General features: G+C 47.2%; 1 protein-coding gene across 3 annotated transcripts; it reads left to right on the top strand.

Moving 5' to 3' along the window:
- Positions 1–9,088: 9,088 nt before the first annotated feature.
- On the top strand, positions 9,089–22,448 carry KYAT1 (kynurenine aminotransferase 1). Of its 3 annotated transcripts, none has more exons than XM_063144485.1 (14): positions 9,089–9,163; positions 11,148–11,247; positions 14,008–14,066; positions 14,507–14,657; positions 15,270–15,419; positions 16,533–16,619; positions 17,250–17,378; positions 18,160–18,280; positions 18,916–18,992; positions 19,364–19,453; positions 19,899–20,085; positions 20,765–20,841; positions 20,963–21,049; positions 21,795–22,448. In XM_063144485.1, the coding sequence occupies exons 2-14, from the start codon at positions 11,152–11,154 to the stop codon at positions 21,861–21,863; spliced, it is 1,380 nt and encodes a 459-aa protein (XP_063000555.1). In that variant the 5' UTR covers positions 9,089–9,163; positions 11,148–11,151; the 3' UTR covers positions 21,864–22,448. The 3 variants fall into 3 exon arrangements, with proteins under 3 accessions (XP_063000555.1, XP_063000556.1, XP_063000554.1); XM_063144486.1 differs by having other exon boundaries at positions 9,105–9,163; positions 11,143–11,247; XM_063144484.1 differs by lacking the exon at positions 9,089–9,163 and having other exon boundaries at positions 10,638–11,247.
- The last annotated feature ends 704 nt before the right edge of the window (positions 22,449–23,152 follow it).

Below are 23,152 nucleotides of genomic sequence, written 5' to 3'. Positions count from 1 at the left end.
CAGGAAAGCAGACGTTACCCGATAAAGCACAGGAGCAAAAGGCCTCCGTAGCGTTCATGCTCGTCATGAACCTTGCGAGGACGTAAGGAAAGTCCAGCTGATCAGACCACGGGTCCAGATCTGTCTTCCCCAACATGGCGCCCCCCTGCAGGGTGGGTGAACGGTCTATTTCGCTGATGGCTGTCTCACATATTATTTGTGTTTGTAGAATTATGATTCTAATGTATGTATTATTGCATTTATATCCTGCCTTTTTTCCTGCAAGGAACCCAAGGCGGCGTACATAATCCTCCTCCTCTCCATTTTATCCTCACAACAACAACCTTGTGAGGTGGGTTGGGCTGAGAGCCTGTGACTGGCCCAAAGTCACCCAGTGGGCTTCCATGGCTGAGTGGGGACTAGAACCCGGATCTCCCGACTCCCAGTCCGACACTTTAGCCGCTACACCACAATGGGGTGTGTGTGTATCAGTGGTGAAGGCTCTTAGCTCTTAATTAGAACTCTCCTAACAACCACTTGCTGTACAGCAAGATAATTCCCCAATCCCCCTGGCTACACCACAAGTATGTCATGCAACCCAGTGTGGGCAAGCCACAAGCCAGCGTTAAGGAAAATCATGGCTTGCTTGCATTTAAAAATTAGCGCTGGGTGACCACGTGAGAAAACTTTAGAGCTGTTCATTTGTTCCTTCCTTCCTTCCCCCCTTTCAAGCTATTGGTGTGCCCCACAAATTACCAATACAGGTATATCCCAAGCATCCTTTGCAGTGGGAATAGACAGCCCTTGAGAGCATTAGAGTGGCAGTAGCATCCTTGGACGCTCTTGCCAAGCGGCTCTGTAGGCGATCTTCCGATACCCACGCAGTGCAACAGACAACACGCTAACCCCCTATAGGTAAAATAACTCTTACTGCAAACCATGAGTTCTTGGGGTGGCTTATGTGGAGGAAGTAACACACTGCGTGGGTTGTTCCAGAAAATAAACCGTTATGGGTTAACATGTTGTACGAACCCAGTCAATCGATGGCTGCTAATCTGGATGGCCCTATTCTACCTCCAGGATCAGAGACTAAATGGACCCTCGGTCTGATCCAGCAGGGCTCTTCTTAGGTTCTGAAGTTTTTATGACTAAGATGTCTTTAACTGGGTGATGGCTCTGGCACTTACCAATCAACACAGTCCAAACCACAGAACAGCCTTCAGGGCCGGGGAGAGACCAAAACCCATCTATTCATTCAAAACCCAGGGACAGTGTTGTCACTGGGTGCTGAATGCCTCTGATGATGCAGCTCCCTGGCTGTGATGAGGACAAGGCGTTTCAGGGCCTGGCCTTTAATGCCTACGTGGTTTTCAGGTTTAGTTACGTTCGTCAAACTGGTCTTGAGTTGTAGGGCAAGGCTGCAGGGCATGGGCAGAGCAGGGCATGAAACCTCTTTCACCCCGAGGGGTGAATTCCATTTGAGGGGAGGGGAACGGAGGCAAAAGGAAAAAGAGGTAGGGCCAAAATTCCCAAAAATGTCAGCACATCTTAGCTTAAAGGTCTTACTGCTAGTAATTAAGCCTTAGGGGAGGTATTTCCATCGGGCCGGAGTTTCTACACTCTTCCCCTAAAGCAGCCTTCCTCAACCTGGGGCGCTCCAGATGTGTTGGACTGCATCTCCCAGAATGCCCCAGCCAGCTGGCTGGGGCATTCTGGGAGTTGTAGTCCAACACATCTGGAGCGCCCCAGGTTGAGGAAGGCTGCCCTAAAGGCTTCAGTTGTGGCCATGGGGCACCCCAAACACAGTACAAGTCAAAAGAGCAAAACCCTTCCCATGATGGGACATCACAGCCAGGGGTCCCCGGCCTCAAGCCTTCAGGATGGAACCAGGCTACGAACTGAATACTCCGCAGGAAGTGTTTGGTCATCAAACGCAGCCGACGCTACTGATAGCATATCACATGTAAGCTTTAAGCACTCAACGCCTCCCCACCCCACAAAAACACATGCTAACAAAGAGCTTTGTTTACAAGGCCTGGATTTCACATTCCTCAAAGACAGAAGGCAGCAATCCTCTGGATCAGTGTGAAACTCCATCTTGTCCAGTCTTCCCCAACCAAGAAATGATGGGTGTTGTAGTCCAACATTTTTACTCTTCCAGTGTCGTTTTTCCTCCACATCGGACACTTCTGGGATGCCCACAAGCAAATCCATAAAAGCAACTGCATTTCCCCACCATATTTTCCCTCCAGCAACCGGTTATTCAGAGCTATACTGATCCTGAACATCGAGGGTCCATTAAGCAATCCTAGAATCACAGCCACTGATCACTCCATCCTCCCTGAAGCATCTTAACACACAGGACCTCTATAATTCCATCGGGTGACTCAAAAAAGAGTTCTAGAACAACCATCCCCCAACCTGGTGTCTGCCAGAGGCTGGACTACAACTCCCATATTCCCCCAGCCAGCTATTATTGGAATTGTAGTCCAACACTTCTGGAGGGCATCAGGTTGGGAAAAGCAGTTCTAGAAAAAACGAACAGATTCTCATCAGGCACTCTGTCCGCATCGCACACAATCCTACAAGACAGGTGAGCCACTTCCGGCCTGCCAGATGTTTTGGCCTCCAACGCAGGATTTTATTCCATGTACGGATCGCAGACAATACACAGCCGATTTTGTCCAAGCCTTTCCTCTGATTATGGAAAAGAGACTAAAACATAAGTTTGACATACAGAAGAATTACAAAGAAAGCTTCTAACCAGCCCATGGATTCCACGAAAGTCTTGGATTCTAAAGTAAACAGCTTATATATAGGGGGGAAATTATATACCGTATTCACACACATTTCATGGGATTGGTTATATTTTACTCCACTATCTCAGTACTTAGAAAAGTGCCACCAAACAAGAGATAATTAAAGGGGCTGCCATTAAAGCCCCCTGAAACCCCCCCCCCCCCTGCCACGACTACCCACCGGTTTCAGCCATCCCTGCCTTGAGGATATTTTGGCCCATTTCCTGGAATCCTCCGTTCCTGCCTCCTCCCTCTCCGAGAGGAGCGTAACCCCGGATGAACCACTGCTCCGAAAGTGGAATTATCCCCCACAACCCATAAAAAAAGAGATGTTTCTGCAACAGACACAGAGTTGTTACAGCAACCGCTACTGTGGGGCCGAGGGACACACACACACACAACCGTAAAAGAAGCGCATAAAACCAGCGCATGATAGCGCATACCACCGGTGGCGCTTTAAAGTAAAAACAGCTGAGGAAGAAGGTTCAGCCACAAAACCCCCAATGAGTCAGGGCCATCCTTCTCTCCAAAAGCTACTCCCGCTCACCGGCTTCCAAACAATCCTTTTCTCCGGAAAGACCTATGTCTCCCCACACCCAGACCTTTTCCGCCCCCACCCTACCTCCCCCTCGGTCTCTTCCTTCCACCTCTTTTCCTGCCAGGCCTCTCCAGAGCCGGACCCCCTCCCAATGCTCTACCTCTGCCCCCCCCCCCCGTTTCCTCCCAGGATCTCCTCCTCCTCCCTCTGCTGGACTCCCTCCCTCTTTTTTACGAGGCCCCCCGCCCTCCAACTCATACACAACAGGGACTAGTAACATGGTAACACCACCCACACACCTTCTCCGGCCCGCTGCTGACTTGCTCACAGCTTGACTCACCCATGTGTTTGCAGCCAACCAGGCATCAGTCTTCTGCCAGACACCTTGTCAAACTCAACACCCCCACCTCCCTTCCTCCTCCGGTCTCCGTTTGCTCCCTTACCACCCGTTAATTGCCAACACACACGGCAAAGGGCCGACCTTGCCTTTCTCCCCCTGCTAGCCGCCAATGGTTTGGCCAAATCCTCCGGTCAAAGCCAGCCTGGCCTCGGAACCGGACTCTGGTCCCTTTCGCTCTGCATCCTTCGACCTCTCCTGCCACCCCCTTGCCAGCCCCATAAGTTCCAAAACAGACTATGGAGAGCGGTCCTGTCCCATCATGTTGTTTCATTGATGGCATAAGAGGCTTCCTGCTCCTCCTTTTCCTCCGACCCCAATTTCCCCCCTTTCTTGTCACCTTGTTCCCCTCCATCCCTTTCCCACGCTCAGGCCCACAAGTGACAAAGATGGGAATTCCACCCCCTCCCATTTTGGGAATCCTATATTCTCAAGATCCTGGGGGGGGGGAATGTGCTTTCCCATCTGCCACCCCACCGCCTTTCTCGTGGCAAAAGAAAACTCCTTTTAGACCTCTCTTACTTGCCCTCACTTGCCACCAGGCCTCTGGGAATTCCCCTTTGCCCAACTCCCTCACTGGTCCGACCAGCCTGAACCCGCTACACCGCCCCTCGTTTGCCCTCACTGCCCACAACAAGCCCTGTGCTGCGTGAACCCCACCCCATCCCTAGGGCTAGAGCCCATCCCTGTGGAAATCCCCTCTTCCCACTCTCAGTGACATCATTCCCACCATTCAGTGCAATCAAATGAACAAAGTTACTAGTCCTTAGGTTCCTGAGCCTGCCTGCCTGCCCTCCTTCCCAGACGGCCCTTCCCCGATATTCAAATACAATGGGGAGAAGGGGAAACTGTTCTTTCTGCTCACCCCCACTCCCTGCATGGGCATCAAATAAATGAGGCTACTAGTCCTCTGTGTTCCCTCCTCTCTCTATCATATAAGCCCCCTCTCTGACATGCAATAGGGCAGCCTTCCTCAACCTGGGGCACTCCAGATGTGTTGGACTGCATCTCCCAGAATGCCCCAGCCAGCTGGCTGGGGCATTCTGGGAGTTGTAGTCCAACACATCTGGAGCGCCCCAGGTTGAGGAAGGCTGCAATAGGGGGAAGGAAACGCTCGTCGTTCTGCCTACCCCACGTCCCCCCACTTCCACAACAACAAACAAAGTTACTAGCCCTCTCCGTTCCTGGACCACCCTTCTATTTCTCAGAAGCCCCCACCCTGACATTCAAAAGCAGCGGGAAGGAGGGCATACTCTCCATTCTGCCTACCCCACCTTTCATCGGCTTCACTGACATCAAATAAATGAAGCCACTAGTCCTCAATGTTCCTGAGCCCTCCCTTCCTCCTTCTCTACGCCAGAAGCCGCCTCCTTAACATTCAAAAGCGGGGTGTGTGTGTGTGTGATGCTCTTCATTCTCCCCCCTCTTCCTTCACAGACATCAAACCAACAAAGTTACCAGTCCTCTAGATTCCTAAGCAGACCCTCCCCTACTCTCTCTGAGAAGCCCCCTGGGAAATCCTCTCCATTCTCCCCTCTCTCCCCCCCCCTCCTTCACTGACATCAAATAAAGGAGGTTACTAGTCCTCAGTGTCCCTGAGCCAGCCAGCCAGCCCCTCCTCTCCCTCTCTCTCCCAGAAAAGCCCCCTCCTTGATATTCAAAAGCGGGGGGGGGGAATAGCCCCCATTCTGCCCCCCCTCCACATCTTCACAGAAGTAAACAAACCAAGTTACTAGTCCTCTGGGTTCCCCCCACCCCACCCGTCTCTCTCTCTCCAAGAAGCCCCTCCTGGATCCCCAAAAGCAGCGGGGGAGAGGGGGAAGCCCCTCCATCCTCATCCTCATCCCCCCCCACACTTTTCCTTCACAGAAATCAAACCAAACGAGGTGGCTAGTCCGCTGGGTCCCTCCCGAGCCCACCCCCGCCTCCCTCAGCCCTACCCTTGCTCCCCTTCCCCCGGGCACCCCAGCCCCGCCAGCTGCAAAGCCCCCAGACCCTTTCCTCCCGGAGGAGGAGGAGGAGGAGGAGGAGCCCCCTCACAGCCGCCGACGCCCCCAGACCCACCTGACGGCGCCTCCGCGGCTCCGGTCCCTCCGGGGCTCCTTTTGTTGGTCCCTCAGTCCCTCATTGCACCACTCCGGGCTGCTGCTGCTGCTGCTGCTGCTGCTCCACCCCGGAACTGACCTCACCCAGCCGCCGGCAAGAGCATCCCCCGAGCCGCCGCCGCCGCCGTGGCTGCCTCGCTCCTCGCCCGGCCAGGCCTCGCTCCGCCGCCGCCAGACGGCGCCATCTTGGCCCCCCGCGCTTATAAACGAAGGGGCGGGGCCTGCGCCGCAGCCATCCGCCGCCATCTTTGGGAAGGGCAGGGCGGGCGGGGGGGAGGCGGGGGAGGCCCTTTTGGGGAAGGGCAGGGCGTGAGCATAGCCGGCGGGCGGCCATCTTTATCGTGGGGGGGGGGAGGAAGAAGCGCGGGGCGGCCATGTTTGTAAAGGGCGCCCTCGCTTTCCGAGGGAGAGTCGCTCTCCACATACATCTCTATGGTGTGTGTCTGCATATATGTATGTGATAGATAGAAAGATAGATAGATAGATAGATAGATAGATAGATAGATAGATAGATAGATAGATAGATAGATAGATAGATAGATACTAACATCAGACCAGTTTCAGTAGCTGTGATGTATATGTGCATGTATTTGTGTGTGTAGAAGGCATATGTGTATTATAATATATATATATATATATATATATATAGTGTGTAATGTATGTGTATGCATTTGTATATTAGATACAGATATATAGATATATATTTGTGTGTAACGTAAGTGTGTGTGTATATAATATATATTTAGATGTATATGAAAGATAGAAAGACTAATATATATTTATATATATATATATATATATGAAAGATAGAAAGACTAATATATATTTATATATATATATGAAAGATAGAAAGACTAATATATATTTATATATATATATGAAAGATAGAAAGACTAATATATATTTATATGTATATGAAGGAGAGAAAGACTAACAACAGAGTATTTTAAATACTTTAAAGCTAAATGCTTCTTTCTTTCTTTCTTTCTTTCTTTCTTTCTCTCTCTCTCTTTCTTATACATTTGACCTCAAGACTGGCTGCATCAACAGCGGATCAGAGCCTCCGCGTGTCTCTTTGCTGTTGTGCTGCTTTATATACATGGCATAGGTGTATGGATTTGTGTGTATGATTGTGTTGAGCTGGGTTCGGGTTCTGCCATCAATCAGGTTCTTCTGGTTATAAAGATGAAACAAGCCACTTGCGCAAAAAGATGATGAATTGTTACATTCACAAACTCACTCCAATGGTATATGTGCATTGTTTGTGTGTATATGTGTGTGTGTGTGAATGAATAAGTGTGTGTAATGTGTGTGTGAATATAAATACCTATATATATTTGCTTTGTGGCTAGGGTGCACGACCTCTTTCAGGCCGAGGGCCAAATTCCATTGTTGGAGAAGCTCTTGGGGACTGCCTACCAGTGGTGGGCGGGGCCAAAGGAAAATGGGCGGAGCAAAAAGTACCAGCCTAGTATTGTGCCTTAAAACTCAACCTTCCAGTAACTAAGACTTTCGGAGAACCATTTCAACCTTTTAGAATGAAAACAAAAACAGAACAAAAGCTGTGAAACCACTAAATAATCGGTGGTTGAGGGGGAGGAGCCAGAGAAAGGGGGCGTGGGCTCATGGGAACCTCCAATTTTGGTCCTCAGCCCTGAGTTTCTGTTCTCCTGCTTTATGGATTCAGATCACCCAGTGACTTTAGGGTTGAAGCTGGGTTTCTCCCCTCCTAGTCTGACAATTTCTAACCTCTGTATGTTAGAGGTTAGATATTCCCCAAACTATTCTTGTTTAAAACATGCACATCCTTTCTGCAATGCAATAAACGCTACTCCGCTCAAGACCACAAACTTATTTCTTTAAAAAAAACCCAAAAAAACAGCCCAGAAAGTCACTGTTCCATAATGCGCCTCCACAAATAGAAAAATCCATTTCTGACAAACCCTGAAGCATTATCGTGACTTTGCTTTGCTAAAGTCAAGGCATTTTGGTCAGGCAAATGCTTCTTTTATGGCGCCCCGAATGCCAGCCTGCTTTCAAGCCTCGGATTGTATCAGATTCCAATGTCGACTTTGCGTGCGGCATCAATTAAAAACAAAAAGCGGATTTCTCAGTCCAACGGATGATTCACTCAGCATCCTTTTCAACTGGGCTGGATCCTCGCAGAATGTTGGCCCGTGTGGTAAAATCCTAAAATATTAATAAAGGAGAATTGAAAGGCAGTCATTATGTTTTCATTAGTGCAGAAGAGAGATTGCTGGCAGTGTTTAAGCGTTTTGTGTGGATTTATTTTTTGCAGAAATGCAGGGCCGGCTCTAGATTTTGGAGGACCCGTGGGCAAGACCCATTCAATGTGCCCCTTCCCTCAATGAGTTGACCTTCTCACCCCCGTGGTTGCCAACTGTTCTAGCTCCTCGTCCTTTTTCTCATCCTTACCACCCCAAGGCGCTGGCCTTGCATAAATGTATGTTCCCATAATAAAATCTACCTAAACTGTGGTTTTTCAGGAATTTCACCAATATCACAATTCTAAATGCATTTACTTAGAAGTAACTCCTGAGTTTGGAACTTCTGAATTGGTGCTCTTTGGTTCACGGAACAAGGCTATACGTTCCAACATAGTCCCTTTTTTTTAACTAGGGTCAGTCCTTTCTCCCCCCTGGGAAATCCCTCTCCCTGTTACTTTTTCCCTTTTCTTTTGAGGACAGCAGGGATTGAAGGTGGAACGGATCAGAAAGGGCAAAATGAGGAGCAAACCCGACATTCGACTTCTTTCGGTGGGAACAGAAGAGGCTCCTCCATCCTTTGCCGGAGGGAAACCGAGGTGGGAGGGATTAATTTAGGTATAATGGGAGGGGAATTAATTGGTGGTGTGCGGAGAAGCTAATTTGGGGTGGGGCGAGTTGTACCCCAGGAGAACTGGAGGGCACCAGGTTGATTTGAGAGAAAAGGAGCATTGGAATTCGGATGATCAAGTTGGTCAATGTGGAAACACACTTCACGCCGTGTGCAGCTCTGGTGCCTGGCTTGCTCTGCAGGCAATTTGAATTATTACCCCCTCCAAAGCGTGGCTAAGGCAACAGGATCAGCAGACGCAGATCCAACACCTGTTCAATGCGCAGTGAACGCATGTGTTCAAACAGCTGTCCATTTTCCGCCTCCCTCCTCTTCATTTAAAGTCCTGCCCCGGCTGCTTGGGATTGGTTGTCGGCCTTACCGTGTCTCCACCCAGGAAATCATCCAGGAACATATCAGCTGTTCGGAAAAAGGCCTGGAAGGTTAAAAAGGAGGAAAACATGATGGGTTCTCTATTGTAAAAAAACACACACAGCGAGAGGAGTTCAGTGTAAGTGAACCCACTGTTGCTTTTCTGTAACTTGCTTCTTCTTGCTAGTTTCAGTTTGGTGCTGCTTTGAACTGCATCTCCATTGTCTGTTGATATGTTTGCATGTAAATGTTGTTTTAATGTTTTGCACAATATTTCATTTTTAAGCTTTGTAAACTGCCCCGCAAGTTTGGGCTCTGGGGCGGTAAAGAAATGGAAGACAGAACATGAAAGTGACACTTCTCTGGATTCTGTTTTTTAGACAGGAAACTCATTTTGTTCAAGCGTTCTGACTTTTTCATTCTAATTTTTGTGGGTTTTGGGGGAGGAGGGGGCAAACTCCTGTGTTGTTTTTTCTCCCCTGAGGTCTTTTCAGTTTGGGATGATCTATAAAATGGCTAACAGTGACTAGGGGCCGTTTCCCCCTCCTGTTAAAGCCACAACCACGCTGAAATGCGTTACCATTCTGCAAGCTCTTCCTAAGAAATGCACAATTTTTAGGGTGATACGCTTTTATTTCTGTTCCTCTAGTTATTATTATTATTATTATTATTATTATTATTATTATTATTATTATTATTTATATAGCACCATCTATGTACATGGTGCTGTACAGAGTAAAACAGTAAATAGCAAGTATGTGACATCTCTTGATTTGTTGAATTCCATCATAAAATAAGTGTGATCAACAGTGGAAGACCCTGTCCTTTCAAAGACAGCTGCTCATCTTTATTTTATTTTCTCTCTCTCCCTTATCCTTCAACAATTCTATTATGTTAGGGTCTCCTATATATGCCAGCAGGCACATCTGTACCTTGGTGCTTCCTGTCCCTCACTTTTTATTTTATTTATTTTTTACAAAGTTACAGTTTCTTTTAAAAACTGGGAGGCATGCATACCACTAGGCCAAGGACCACGCCTCCACGGCAGCCATTTTGTGAAAGCGCCCACAGTACTAGCTCAAAACGCCAAATGTGCCCGCTGGCCCCAAAAAGTTTGGGAAAGCTTGACAGCTGAAGAGGAATTTGAACCTAGATCTGCCCAGCTGTGGGGCAACATGAACCACTGCCCCGTGCTCTCTTGGCTCTGAGTGTTTTTCATTCTTAAACAGCCTTCCTCAAACCTGGGTCCCTCCAGTTGTGTTGGACTACAGCTCCTAGCATCCCCCACCACCCGTCATTTTGATTGGGTGTGCTAGGAGCACTCTGTTTAGGACCGCGCCTGATCTCTGTTGAAATTAGGAAATTGTAGCCACTAAATTCTCTGACCCATCTGGCTGCTTGGACTGAAACGTTGGCACCGTTCAGGAAAACCTTGATGATTTGTCAGTAAAGACCATTGAAAATGAACTTTGGTCTCTAACTGAGAAATATGTAACCAGGTTTGTAGGGGGTATCAAATGCCTCTTCTTGGAGGTGACTTTTTTCCCTGAACTATGGCCGGTTCCCATGCACCGTCCTGGAGATACCTCTCTTGGGTCAGGTTCCCTGCCTCTCTTGGCTTGCATTTTATTTCTATGATTCATTTAATTCATCACTTTTTAAAACTAGGAGGCTGGCATCCGGCAGAGCAAAGTGCCGCCTTCCAGCAACACCTTTATTTGGGGTCAAACAGAATGTGTTTGTGTTTTCTTTTTCTTTTTTACCCTCACTTGTTCGGCCCTCTGGGAAAGGACTATTTTGTGACTGGCAAACCACACCCCGGCAGCCATCTTGTGAAAGCACCTTCAAAATTCCAAATGTCCCCATTGGCCTAAAAATGTCAGGGGACCCTGCGTTAGTGGTTCCCAACTGACCAGCTGAAAACCCGTGGGCTGTGAACTTGTTAGGTTAGCTTTGATCTCTTGGTTTCAGCAACCACATCTGTAACACGGGCATCTACTTAACAGAACACCACCATATGTTAAACCATAGCTTCATAGTCCTGAAATTGCCGCTTCATTCATCTCTCTTACTTTCTCTTTCTCCTTCTACCCATTTTTGCACACGCACATGCAAAAGTACAGATTTATGCCTCTGAGACTGCAAACAACTTCTGGACTGTGTTTGGTTCGTGATCTTCTGAGAAGGAATAGTCCGTTTGGGTTCAGCTTGTACCCCTCAAAGGTATGAAATCTTTGTAAACCAGTGGTCCCCAAATCTTTTTGGTTGGTAGATATATTTGGAACGTTGTGTGTCGTGGGGGCTTTCACAAAATGGCCGCTAGGGAGCTTGCCCATTCACAAAATGGCCGGCATGGCTAGTCCCGAAACACCCCTTTCCCAGAAGGCTAAAAGGAAAGCAAGTCACCCAAGAACCTAGGTACGAGACTGAGGAAGAGTCTGAGTGCCAAAACGGCAGGGGGGAACCACTCTCGGTTCTCTGCAACAATACCCATTTTACAGAAAGCAGACTGATGAGGCTCAGAGACAAGTAACTTGACCAAGAATGCCATGTAATCCCTGGAGGAATTCTGGGAAATAAAGATGGTTCTGGAGGCTGGAGTTTTTCAAGAGAGGTGTCCAAGTTGGCGATCCTCAGTGCTACACCATCTCCTTTTATAAGTAGAACTACGAGCCTTTCGTCTGGATTTTAGCTTTGCGTTGCCTCTCTCTCACAACAGCCCAGAGGTTTCCAGTTCGCACAGAACCCTAAACAACCAGGAGACGGAACACCTTTAAATAAAAAGGAAATTTCTTTTTTTAAAAAGATGGCCAGGTGGGCCTCCCTGGGAAAGGAGTTCCACAATCGAAGAAGTCACCACCGAGAAGGCCCTTTCACATTGGTGACATCCCTGTGCCTTCCCCTGAGGCGGGCCTCAGATGTCGGTTGTAGGGCTCCTATCAGGAGAGGCGCTCCATCAGATATTCTTGCCCAGAGCCGTATTAGATTTTATGGAGCTTTCCCCCTACCCCAACAACCCATTTTTTAAAAAAATAATAATAATTAAAAAACCAAATTCCTGGCTGGTTGTGTCATGCAGTCCGTGCCAAAAGTCACAGCAGCCGCAGCACATGACAGGCCTCGGTTGCGTCATGCTGCAGTTCCCTTGGTTCTTGGGGGTTTATACCTGTTTACCAGGTTTGTCCTTCACCGCCTGGATACCTAATCCTTGAAGAAATCTTGGAGGATGAGACGTCTGAGAGTCCCACACGGGCTTTTTCAGATAGAGAATCCAGGACGAGGAAGGCTTTACGCGCCGAGGAAGGCATCCGGAGAGGTGAGGGCCACTACGTGGATGCTGCACCCTTAGCACAGAGGTAGCCACGGGGCTAAGGGAAGCCACAAACGTCTCCTTGCAGGAGCGGCGTGTTCCCTCGTGCTGGAAGGAGGTTGCAATAAGACCTTTATTAAAGAGAACATCCCTTGAGTCCACAGATCTGAGAAGATATTCCTATGTTTCAAAGCTGCGACTGTATTTTAAACCTCTGCATTGCTGCTGGGTTTTATTTTGATTTAACTGCTGCACTGTGGTTTTAAACTTTTAAATTTCACATTGCGCTTTATGCCACGTTTTGTGGTTTTAACTGTAGCGAAACACCCAGAGAGTTCCAGCAATGGGACAGCGTAGAAATGTGCTAAATAAACAAACAAATAAAATAGCCCTTTTATTTATTTCTACCTTTGGCCAAAGAGATTAAGAGGATGGTGGTCTTTCGGCACATTTGGGTGAAGTCATGTCATTTGGGGGTTCAGAAATGGGCTCAAAATGCTTCTTCTTTTTTTAACGTGGCTTTTTAAATTGTTACAATGTGTAAGGTTTTCTTTAATGTTTTGCTGGGTTTTTATTTGGTGTTCTTTATTTTCTGAATGTTTTGTAAAGCGCTGTGGTCAATTTCAGAAAAGCAGTCTACTGTGTTGCAATTTTATTGTTTTGAAATTGTTCTACGCCGGCTTGATTTCTTGATTTCTTTTTGGTACTGCCCTGTAAGTGAAGCTCTCTTTTAAGCAATTTAGGTGGTATACAAATAAACGAAGAACAGATAAACGAAAAATCGCAATAAATAAATTGTAAAAAGTTAAAATAAATCCACTGAAGAATTGCTCAAGTGTGTAAAATGGTTTGGGATATGGCCTCAATGATGGAATTAACTAATATGATCAGAGTTAGAGAAGGATGCTTAGCATCAATAATAATAATAATAATAATAATAATAATAATAATAATATGGTTCTGTAAACCGCCCAGAGAGCCCTGGCTATGGGAGCAGTATATAAGTTTAATAAATAAATAAAAATAAATAAATAAATAATAATGAGTCTATTTTATATTGGAACAATTAAGTACAGGGTTTAGGACAATCTTATTTACTGTTAGTGGTAATTTAACTGGTTTGAGTTTGGCCAAGTTTTTATCTCTTTTTGATCATTTGTATTTATGAATCAATGTAAGATGGGATGTTTTTCTTGGTTTATCTGCTGGATGCTCCCTCTGTAATAGCAAATTATTATTATTATTATTATTATTATTATTAGCAATGTTTTTTTTAAATATATGTGTAAAAACTAGTAAAAACACAACAGGTTTTGGAGTGGGGTTATGTATTTATTTCATTCTTCGAAAGTACTTTCATCCTGTCTCTGGAGTGATTCACATGCAATCAAACAAGACAGTCCCTATCTGCAGGCTTGCAATCCAAAAAGACATGACACATGAGGAAAAGCAATGGGGAGGGAAGAGGAAAAAGATGGAAACATTTTTTTCAGCAGGAATAGCCCTCCTTCCCCTCTCGCCTCCCTCTGTACAGCCTGCTGTCAGCTGTGCTCAAATTTCTTGCAAATATGAGTGGTCCCAAAGTGGGAAATCAAGCTATTAGTATTAGTATTATTGAGCTCTTGTAACTTTCAGGGAAGTTTTTGACATGTCGTCTTTCTCTCTCTTTCCAGGCAAAAATGTCCAAGGCTGTTCCGGCTCGAAGGCTGGAAGGCCTAGACAAGAATATCTGGTAAGTTACCGGTCATAAAACACTGTCGGCATCAGACTCTTTTCCCCACCTAGTCCTTTCTCTATGATGACTGACAATCAGCAGTGTAACGGAGGCAGGGCTGAGAAATACAAGGAACTACACCATGATTGGCAGCCAGGGAAAGGGGTGGGACCAGAGGAAGGGGGTGTGGCTACTTGGGGGAAGCTGGGTGGGTCGGAGGGTGGGGGAAGCTGGGTGGGTCAGAGGGTGGGGGAAGCCATGTCTGAGATTCTGCATTCCTGGTTAGAGGCAAAAGGGGTGCGGGTGGGGGGCAGCAGCAGCAGCCTTTTCTCAGATAAAAGCCTGCCACATTGGCCTTCCTCGCAAGGTAGTTGTGCCGTTAACACAAATCCTTGCAGTCCTCCTTTCTCATCAGTGTCACTCAGCCCTTCTGCTCCACTGTGTTCCTCTCTCCCCAGGGTGGAGTTTGCTTCGTTGGCTGCTACGTACAAAGCTGTGAACCTGGGCCAGGGATTCCCAAATTTCCCCCCGCCGGATTTCGTCAGGGAAGCATTAGTCGAAGTTGTGGGTGGAAATGATACCTCGATTCACCAGTATACGCAGGCTTTTGTGCGTGAGAACCTTTTCTTTCTTTCCTTTCTTTCTTTCTTTCTCTCCCTCCTCCCCTTTTGACCATTTTTTTTTAAAAAACCCAACTCCTATATTATTTTTCATCACATAACGCACAACACCGTCCTCATGCCTGATGCAGAATAATCCCAAATACTGCTCTTGGTGATCAAATTCTATCATCGAAGCTAGACACGAATTAAAAGCAGCATTGAGCATTTAAACGCAGTCCATTTTATATCCCAAACCTGACATGAAATCATTCCCAATAAAGAAAAGGATTTTATTAGCTAAAATCCACTATTCGTCTTATCTTTAGACCCGTTGAAATGAATCAGGCTGAAGTTAGTCATGACTAATAAGCCCCATTATTATTATTATTATTATTATTATTATTATTATTTATTTATATAGCACCATCAATGTACATGGTGCTGTACATTCATTTCAATGGGTCTACACTAAATAAAGCACGTTGAATTTTATCCGTTTGTTCCTTTTTTGTTTTAAGGCCGCCTTTGTACAAGTACAGATACTTAAATAATAAAATCCTACAGATTTGGGTGTCTTTTGGTTAGCATTGCATGCCGGCCTTCTCTGATCTTTCTCCAGGGGCATCCGCGTTTGGTGGCAATCCTGGCTCGTTTTTTTGGGAAGCTGTTCGGGCGGGACCTCAACCCTCGGACGAATGTGCTGGTGACTGTCGGAGCCTACGAGGCTCTTTTCTGCTGCTTCCAGGCTTTTGTGGATGAAGGAGATGAGGTAAGGTGTCTGCCTCTCCCCTTCGAAACAGCTCGATAGCTCCAGGTTAGATTACTGCATTCTGCTACGTATGGGGCTGCCCTTGAAGACTGTTTGGGAATTCCAGCTTGTGCAAAATGTGGCAGCTGGATTGGTAGTATGACCAGTGCCAGATTTCGGAACAAGCCAAGTTAACCATCACTTAGGGCCTCATATCATGAGGGGCCTCTACATACTTTGGAGAGAACTAAGATGTATTGTAATTAAAATTGCTTTGGCTTAAATCTGTTGGAAAGCCTGGCATAGCGTGTTTTGTTTATTCATTCAGTCACTTCCGACTCTTTGTGACTTCATGGACCAGCCCAGTTTATTTATTATTATTATTTTATTAAGCAAAGTTGCCTTATATAGAGAGAAAGCGCGGCAATGCAGCATTTCGTATTGGAGGCAATAAGCGCAAACTACAGCCGGTTTAAAAGATGTTTAAATCTACTTAGTTCATTAGTGCTTATATACACATCTTCAGAGAAGGCTATCTAACGGTTTAACTACAAGCATTCCCTTATGCTGAGTGGTACTCTTTCATTACCCTTTCTTTTATAAAACAATACACCTTTTTTCTCTTTATTTTTATGGTATGGGGCCTCTGAATCTTGGCATGGCTTAGGGCTTCAGCGTGTCTTAATCTGGCCTTGAGTGTGCCTAAAATAATGGCTCGCCTTCTAAGAAATCACCTTCAGTCCAGGATGGAGAGCTTCTGAAATCGAGAGGATTCCTAATAGACAACCTTCTTCTTAGAATCCTGAGTTGAGAACTCCAAAACACACCAGTGGAGAGCCAGTGTGGTGTAGTGGTTAGAGTGTCAGACTGGGAGTCGGGAGATCCGGGTTCTAGTCCCCACTCGGCCATGGAAACCCACTGGGTGACTTTGGGCCAGTCACAGACTCTCAGCCCAGCCTGCCTCACAGGGTTGTTGTTGTGAGGATAAAATGGGGAGGAGGAGGATTATGTACATCGCCTGGGGTTCCTTGAAGGGAAAAGGTGGGATATAATAAATCAAAATCACCAGCGTGAATGTTCACAATCCTCTTGTCATTAAAATGCCTGACTGTTCCGCTGTTGCATTTTTCCTAGGTGATTATCATTGAGCCGTTCTTTGACTGCTATGAACTGATGGTGAAAATGGCTGGTGGGATCCCTGTGTTCATTCCTCTCCGAGTGGTAAGTGGCCCGGAACGTTGATCCTTTTTCACCTCGAGGGCCATATTCCATTTCAGAGAAACTCTCGGGGGCCGCATCCTTGTGGTGGGCGGGGCTGAAGGCCAAATGAGGTGGGGCTGAGAAAAACCTGAAATACCAGCCTACTTTAGCTTCCTGCCAGTAATGAAGCTTTTGAAGAGGCGTTTCAACTTTTTATTTTAAGTATTTTTATGCTGCTCCTCAGCCGCCCCTTTCCCCCCTCCTGGAGCACCTTCTATGCAATCAGTAAAAGAAATCAATCCCTGCTCGCAGGCTTACTGTCTAAAAAGACACGACATGCGAGGAAAAGCGGTGGGGAGGGATGAAGAAAAAACACACGAGTCTTTCAGCAGGGCTGGTGGAATGACCCCACTTCCCCTCTGATAACCCTCTGTACAGCCAACAGGAATGGATGCTGTGTTAATTATATAGATATCTTTTGGCTTCTCTCTCTTTTTTCTCAGTTCCTATTTATCATTCCATGGTGTCCGCTTCTTTTAAAAAGCAAAGAGAGAAAACAAAATGCCTGTTGTGATCCGTAAGTCACTGTTTGGATCCTGGCTCACCGAGAGAAGACCGGTGGCGTAAACCGCTCTTCTTTCTCTTCTCCAGAACGCTGACAAAAGTGGGAAGCTGTCCTCCAGCAGAGACTGGCAACTGGATCTGGCGGAACTGGAGGCAAAGTTCACCCAACGAACCAAAGCCATTGTCCTGAACTCTCCCAATAATCCCCTGGGGAAGGTAATTATGCACCCTGCCATTTGCAAGCTGTCTAGTGGGGTGTATTGTAATAGTTTACGCATGATTCCACCAATGTTCAAAGAGTGTGCGGGAGCAGCATTGAATGATAGGCCATGTTTGCAGTCTGTAGCCCAGGGGGGTTGAATCCCTATCAGCCTGCAGGCCGAATTTCTGTTTCGGAAGAGCTGTCTAGGCGCGTGTTCCAGCGGTTCCAAAATACTAAAAATACCAGCCTATTTTAGCTTCAAGTTTTTAGTGCCAGTAACTAAAGTCCTAGGAGGGGAATTTCAACTTTTAAAATGGCCCGTTCAGACAACACGCTAAGCCATGATTAAGCCACTAACCCTTTCGCAGCAAATGGTTAGCGAGCGCCTTTAAACTGTGGTTAGGTAGCCACTGTGATTAGGAATGGTTCACACACGACACTAAGTCATGGCTCACATGCTACGCGAAGCCATAACGTTTAGCTCAAAATGCTGAATCGCTTGTGCAGCTTCTTCGCGTATGAAGCAGGGATGGAGACGTTCTGACTCCAAAACGTCAAACTCTTTTCCAGTACTGACACTGGAAACATGGAACAATGCGGCACAGGGCCGTAAAATGCAAAATTGGGGGAAAGTGGTGTTTCAGAGCCCCTTTTTGATCATACTACACCCGTCCCTCGACTTCATCCTGATCAATGCCGGCCCGTGAGACGGCAGACGCGTCTGCCATGATCTTATCTAGTCGGGAGCCCTGAGTTGCTAACCTTCAGCGTGCCGTGTGTGTCTGTGCGGGGCAGGTGTTCAGTAAGGTGGAGATGGAGGCCATTGCGGCTGTGTGTGTGAAACACGACGTCGTGTGCTTCAGCGACGAGGTGTACGAATGGTTGGTCTATGATGGAAATGAGCACGTCCGGATCGGTAAGGGAAATTGGATTATTTTTGATGTGTGGTTTGGCGTTCTCCCCCCGACACACACCCACACCCTGCAAACACATACGCACACCCGGTGTTTTCCAGCTCTGTAAATTTGGACCAGCTCTCACTAAGAGGCACTCTCCGTATCCTGCACATTCCAGGTCCAAAACACCCCTGCCTCTCTCCAGATCAATCTGCTCCCTGGATTTTCAACCTCTGCAAAGAGATATGAAGGGTCCATTCTCTGGCCACCCAGTGGGTTCGTGGCAGAGGCGAAATTCGAACAGGGGCATCCTAATTCGTAGCTCAGTCTCGTAGCCACCGTGCTGCACCGGTTTTCCATTTTCTGGGCCTGATTCAAAATGGGGTTGCTGACTTTTAGAGCCCTAAATCGCCTTCTCCCACCTGTTCCGGCCCGACTGCTAAGACGATCTTCAGATGTTCTTCTCTGGGTGTCACCGCCAGACAACCATGTGACGGGTGGCTACCCGGGTAAGAGCCTTCTCTGTTGTGGCCCCCCTGATCTATAGAATGCCCACCCTGGGGAGATCCATCTTGTGCTTTTATTGTATACATTTAGACCCTTCTTCTTTAAGCATTTCATTTTTAACCTGTTGCTCTTCCCCCCCCCCCCCCAGGCAGTTTACCAGGGATGTGGGACCGCACCGTGACCATTGGGAGCGCCGGGAAATCGTTCAGCGCCACAGGGTGGAAGGTAAAAAAAAAAAGGCCAAGGGTAGAGAAATGGGCTATAGAGACACGTTTGCTGTAGGGCTGTATGAAGAATTTGTTTTGGTTCGTTTTTGATCAGGATTGACCCAGTTTTCATCACTGGAACGCAGCCCCCGAGGGCTGCTTAAAATAACGTCAATCGGAGTCAAACTTGGGTAGCTTTACCTGGTAGTTGGAGGGGATGAATTTACTGTCCTGTGGACTTTTCTGTACCCTCTGTATTGTGTGAAAGACAGATGGCTCAGATAGGCAGGTAAACAGACACAAGCCAAGGTAGTTGTATCGACTGTACTTTTTTTTTCTTTTGGATTTTGGGTCTCTGAAATCTTTCCGTCTCTCCGTCTGTGGCCACAGGTCGGCTGGGCCCTCGGGCCTGATCATCTTCTGAAACATCTAAGAACTGTTCATCAAAACTCTGTCTATCATTGCGGGACAGCGCCTCAGGTAGGAAAAAGGCGTCCGAAGGAGCAGGTGGACCAAACGGCTCCCAGAGGAGGCCGTCCCGGGGGATTCAGTAGAATATGTCTCCAAAATATATCCCCATAGGTGCTTGCATCACCTCTGCAAAAGGTTCGTACCCCAGTCCTCTGCCAACCTGTTTGCCCTCCAGATGTGTTGGACTACAACTCCCAGAATCCCCCAGCTGACGCATCTGGAGGGCATTCGGCTGGGGAAAGGTTCCATCCACACGCAGTTGCTTGTTTTAACTTGGAGAAAAGGCGAGCAAGTCCGTCAAATTCATCAAACTGCCCACAGGGCTCAAAAAAGTTTGCTTACCTCTGGCACAGGGCTTTTAAAATATATAATAAAACTAGAATGGGAGTGAAATAGCCGACTGATGGCAGCGAGGGGGGGGGTCATTTCCCCTTTCCCCCATTTCCACCCCCAGGAGGCCGTGGCCCGTGTGTTGGAAAAAGAGTTTGAGCGCTTTGGGACACCGCAGAGCTATTTCTTCCAGCTCCCTCAGCAGCTGCAGCGGAAGAGGGACTTCCTCATCCAGAGCTTGGAAGCCGTGGGCATGAAACCCATCGTCCCCGAAGGCAGCTACTTCTTGACTGCAGACCTCTCGACGTTCAGTAAGTTCGCCCCCCCCCCCCGCAGTAGATTTGGAGATAGAAGAACCTTTTCAATCCGCAGTCCCTTTCTGAGCTTAACTATGTGCACAGCGCATAGTTAAACTATGGAACTCACTACCACAAGATGTAGCGATGGCCATCCATTTGGATGGCTTTAAAAGGGGGTTGGATAAATTCCTGGAGGTGAAAACTATCCATGGCTACTAGCCCTGATGGTTGTGTGCTATCTCCAGTATTCGAGGCAGTAAGCCTGTGTGCATCAGTTGCTGGGGAACATGGGTGGGAGAGTGCTGTTGCACCGTGTCCTGCTTTGTGGGTCTCTGGTCGACAGCTAGTTGGCCCCTGTGTGAACAGAGTGCTGGACTAGATGGACCCCTGGTCTGATCCAGCCTCAGGGCTCTTCTGATGTTCTTCTCTTATGGGGTTTTGGGGAGGCAACCATCTACCCTTCCCAGTTGGGTAGGATAAAAATGTAGTAATTTTAAAAAAAGAAATAAACTCGGAACGTAAACGCGAGCCTCTCCAGGAAGGCATTAATTCACACCCATGAAGCGTTTGCCTCTGCCTGGGCCTTGGATGCAGCTGCGAAAATACAACAGTGGGTGAGACAGCTCTTAGATTGTAGTCCAGAGGGCGAATCGGACTCCGTGGATCACCGCCCACGCTTCTTTTCCCCTAGAAGTGGAACTGCCTGGTCTCCCAGACTCGGAGGAACCTTACGATTCTCGCTTTGCGAAGTGGATGATCAAGAACAAGGTGAGTATCCGTGACACGCGAGTTTGGGCAGAGCCTTCATGTCGAATGGCGGCTTGTGACGGGCTTTTCGCCAAGTGTGCCCCCTTTTCCCTCCCTGATCTCTCCCCTTCCACCTCCGCAGGGCTTAGCTGCTATTCCCGTCTCTGCCTTCTACAGCCCTCCGCAGAAGAAGAACTTTGACCATTTCATCCGCTTCTGCTTTGCAAAGGTGAGGTACCCCCGGGATAGGGCGATTTCCTAGGCTTTGCTGTTGCGGGACGGGAATTTATTTTCTCAAAGGCTTTTGGTTTTTTTCCAAAAAAAATAGAGAAAAAAATATTCTGAAAAAGAATGTCGATTCTGCCTGAAATGTTTCTGAAAGGACTTTCCTTCCTGGGGGAGGGGGGGAGGGGGGCACTTACCTTTCTCCAAATGTCTTACAAGAAATCTTTCCAATGCTTTTTCTGTCTGAAAAGACGAGGCTCGCCCAATGTCAACATGGCTTTCTTTTCGGCCCCCAGTCAAGACTTTTCTCTTTTTCCCAGGCATTTAGCAGCATGGGATGCATTTGAATCGATGCCAGATTGTTTTTACGGTTTGACTGATTGCTCAAAGTGGTTTTTAGATGTATGTGGTCTCTGTGGATACAGTCTGTTGTGTGTCTTTTTTATGTTTTTAAATTTTGAATATTGTTTTTAATGTTTTAATCTTTGAAAACCACCCAGAGAGCTTCAGTTTTAACGCGGTAAAAAATGTAAATAATAATAATAAATAAATTCATTAAAATGCATTGGAAATAGACAGTGCAGGGGCCATCCCTTCCTGCCCTCCTCCAAACCTCCCTCAAACATGGCTATCTCCGTGGCTTTTACTTTGATCCTTACTTCCCTGGGCAGCAGAGAAAAACTCCAACAACTTGACTGCAAGCAACCAGATTGGGTTGTACTGAAACCTCTTTTACTTTCATTCTTTAGGAGGACTCAACTCTGAAAGCCGCAGGTGACATCTTGCAGCAATGGAGTCAAAAGGAACCCAGCCAATAAAAGACTACCTTGGAGTAGGGCTTTATAGCCAGTGTGCTGGCGGAAGGTAGCCAGTGTGCATATTTTGCTGCTGTTCCCAGGCTGGGTCTCCCCTGCCAAATTGCACACGCAGCGGTGAAGCAATGTTATTTTCCAGGGATTGTGCATCCATCAACTTGACGACTTTTTCTGCTCCGTTTCAATGGGGTTTTGTGGATTTCTTAGGCACTACCTGGCCTCATCCTAAAGAATTTCCAAATGCCTCTCGCTTTGTCTCGCTCTGTTTTGATCTGAGTTTTCAATGAAAATGCGAAACACACTCCTCAACTAGGTGTTCTCCTTAATGCCCTTTCGAAATCGTGCGTGATAGGTAGGCAAATAGCTTTTTAGGATTGGTGTGAGGCTGTGATTTCCACCCCTTTCGGGTACCGCATAGCGGGTTTGATTGTTTTTCGCCTTGCAGGGAAAGAGTGAACGAGCCCCTCCTGACCTCACTGTCTTATCTCCAGAGGGGAGGACTGATAATCCTTTCCCGTTTCGTTGTATTCCACTCCAGAAAATCAGGGACGGTCAAGGAAATGCTACCGATAGCCAATAAAAGGAATGTATGGCAAAAAGAAAAAGAGTTGAGTTGTATCATTTATTCCTAAGGTGTGAGTTTTCTGGAAAGGACGACCGACTGGATCCAGATGGGAGATACAGTTGGCGGAGTTCTTCTCTAGGGTTTCCCAAGGAAATTGTGGGATTTCTGTGGGAATTGATGGGGAAGTAGGATGGGAATCGTTTGCACTGGGCTTCCTAGGGCAGAGGTAGGCAGAAGGCTGGTCTGCAGATACTTTAGACTTCCAGTTCTCAGAAGCCCTGGGCCAATTGTAAGGAATTCTGGGAGTTGAAGTCCAAAACAGCTGGAGAACTACTTTCCATCCTTGGAAACCCAGGTCAGACATTTTAGGTTCTGTTTCCCCATCTGTTTCCACAAGCACAAGCTCTATGGCACAGAAGGGTGCTGAATCCTGGGGGCTGCAGGGTCTCCATTTGGTCCTGCAGGGTTCCCCAGATGGCTGACCTCTTTCCTCCAGCCATGGATCATCTGGTGACTCTAAGTAGGACTTAATTTTTATTTATTATAGCCTCTCGGGGCGGCTTACGGAAATAATTCTTAAGACAATCCTTGCCCACAGGCTTACAATCTAAAAAACACGACACAAAAGGAAAGGAGATTGGGAGGGAGGAGGAAAAAAGAAGCAAATTTAGGCACTACAGTCTCTGTTGCAAAGTTCTGCAGGATGTGGACGCAGCGGAAGGGCTGC

The sequence above is a fragment of the Elgaria multicarinata genome, chromosome 19 (genome assembly GCF_023053635.1).
Source record: "Elgaria multicarinata webbii isolate HBS135686 ecotype San Diego chromosome 19, rElgMul1.1.pri, whole genome shotgun sequence".
Classification (NCBI taxonomy): domain Eukaryota; kingdom Metazoa; phylum Chordata; class Lepidosauria; order Squamata; family Anguidae; genus Elgaria; species Elgaria multicarinata.
The sequence above is the reverse complement of the archived record's forward strand: the minus strand, read 5'-3'. Positions and strand labels throughout refer to the sequence as shown.

Coding starts and splice junctions, on each gene's coding strand:
- KYAT1 (XM_063144484.1), top strand. CDS start 11,134: ATGCAAAAGTACAGATTTATGCCTCTGAGACTGCAAACAACTTCTGGA. Junction 16,620..17,249: donor TGTTCATTCCTCTCCGAGTG/GTAAGTGGCCCG, acceptor TCTCTTCTCCAG/AACGCTGACAAAAGTGGGAA. Junction 21,050..21,794: donor TCCGCTTCTGCTTTGCAAAG/GTGAGGTACCCC, acceptor TTCATTCTTTAG/GAGGACTCAACTCTGAAAGC.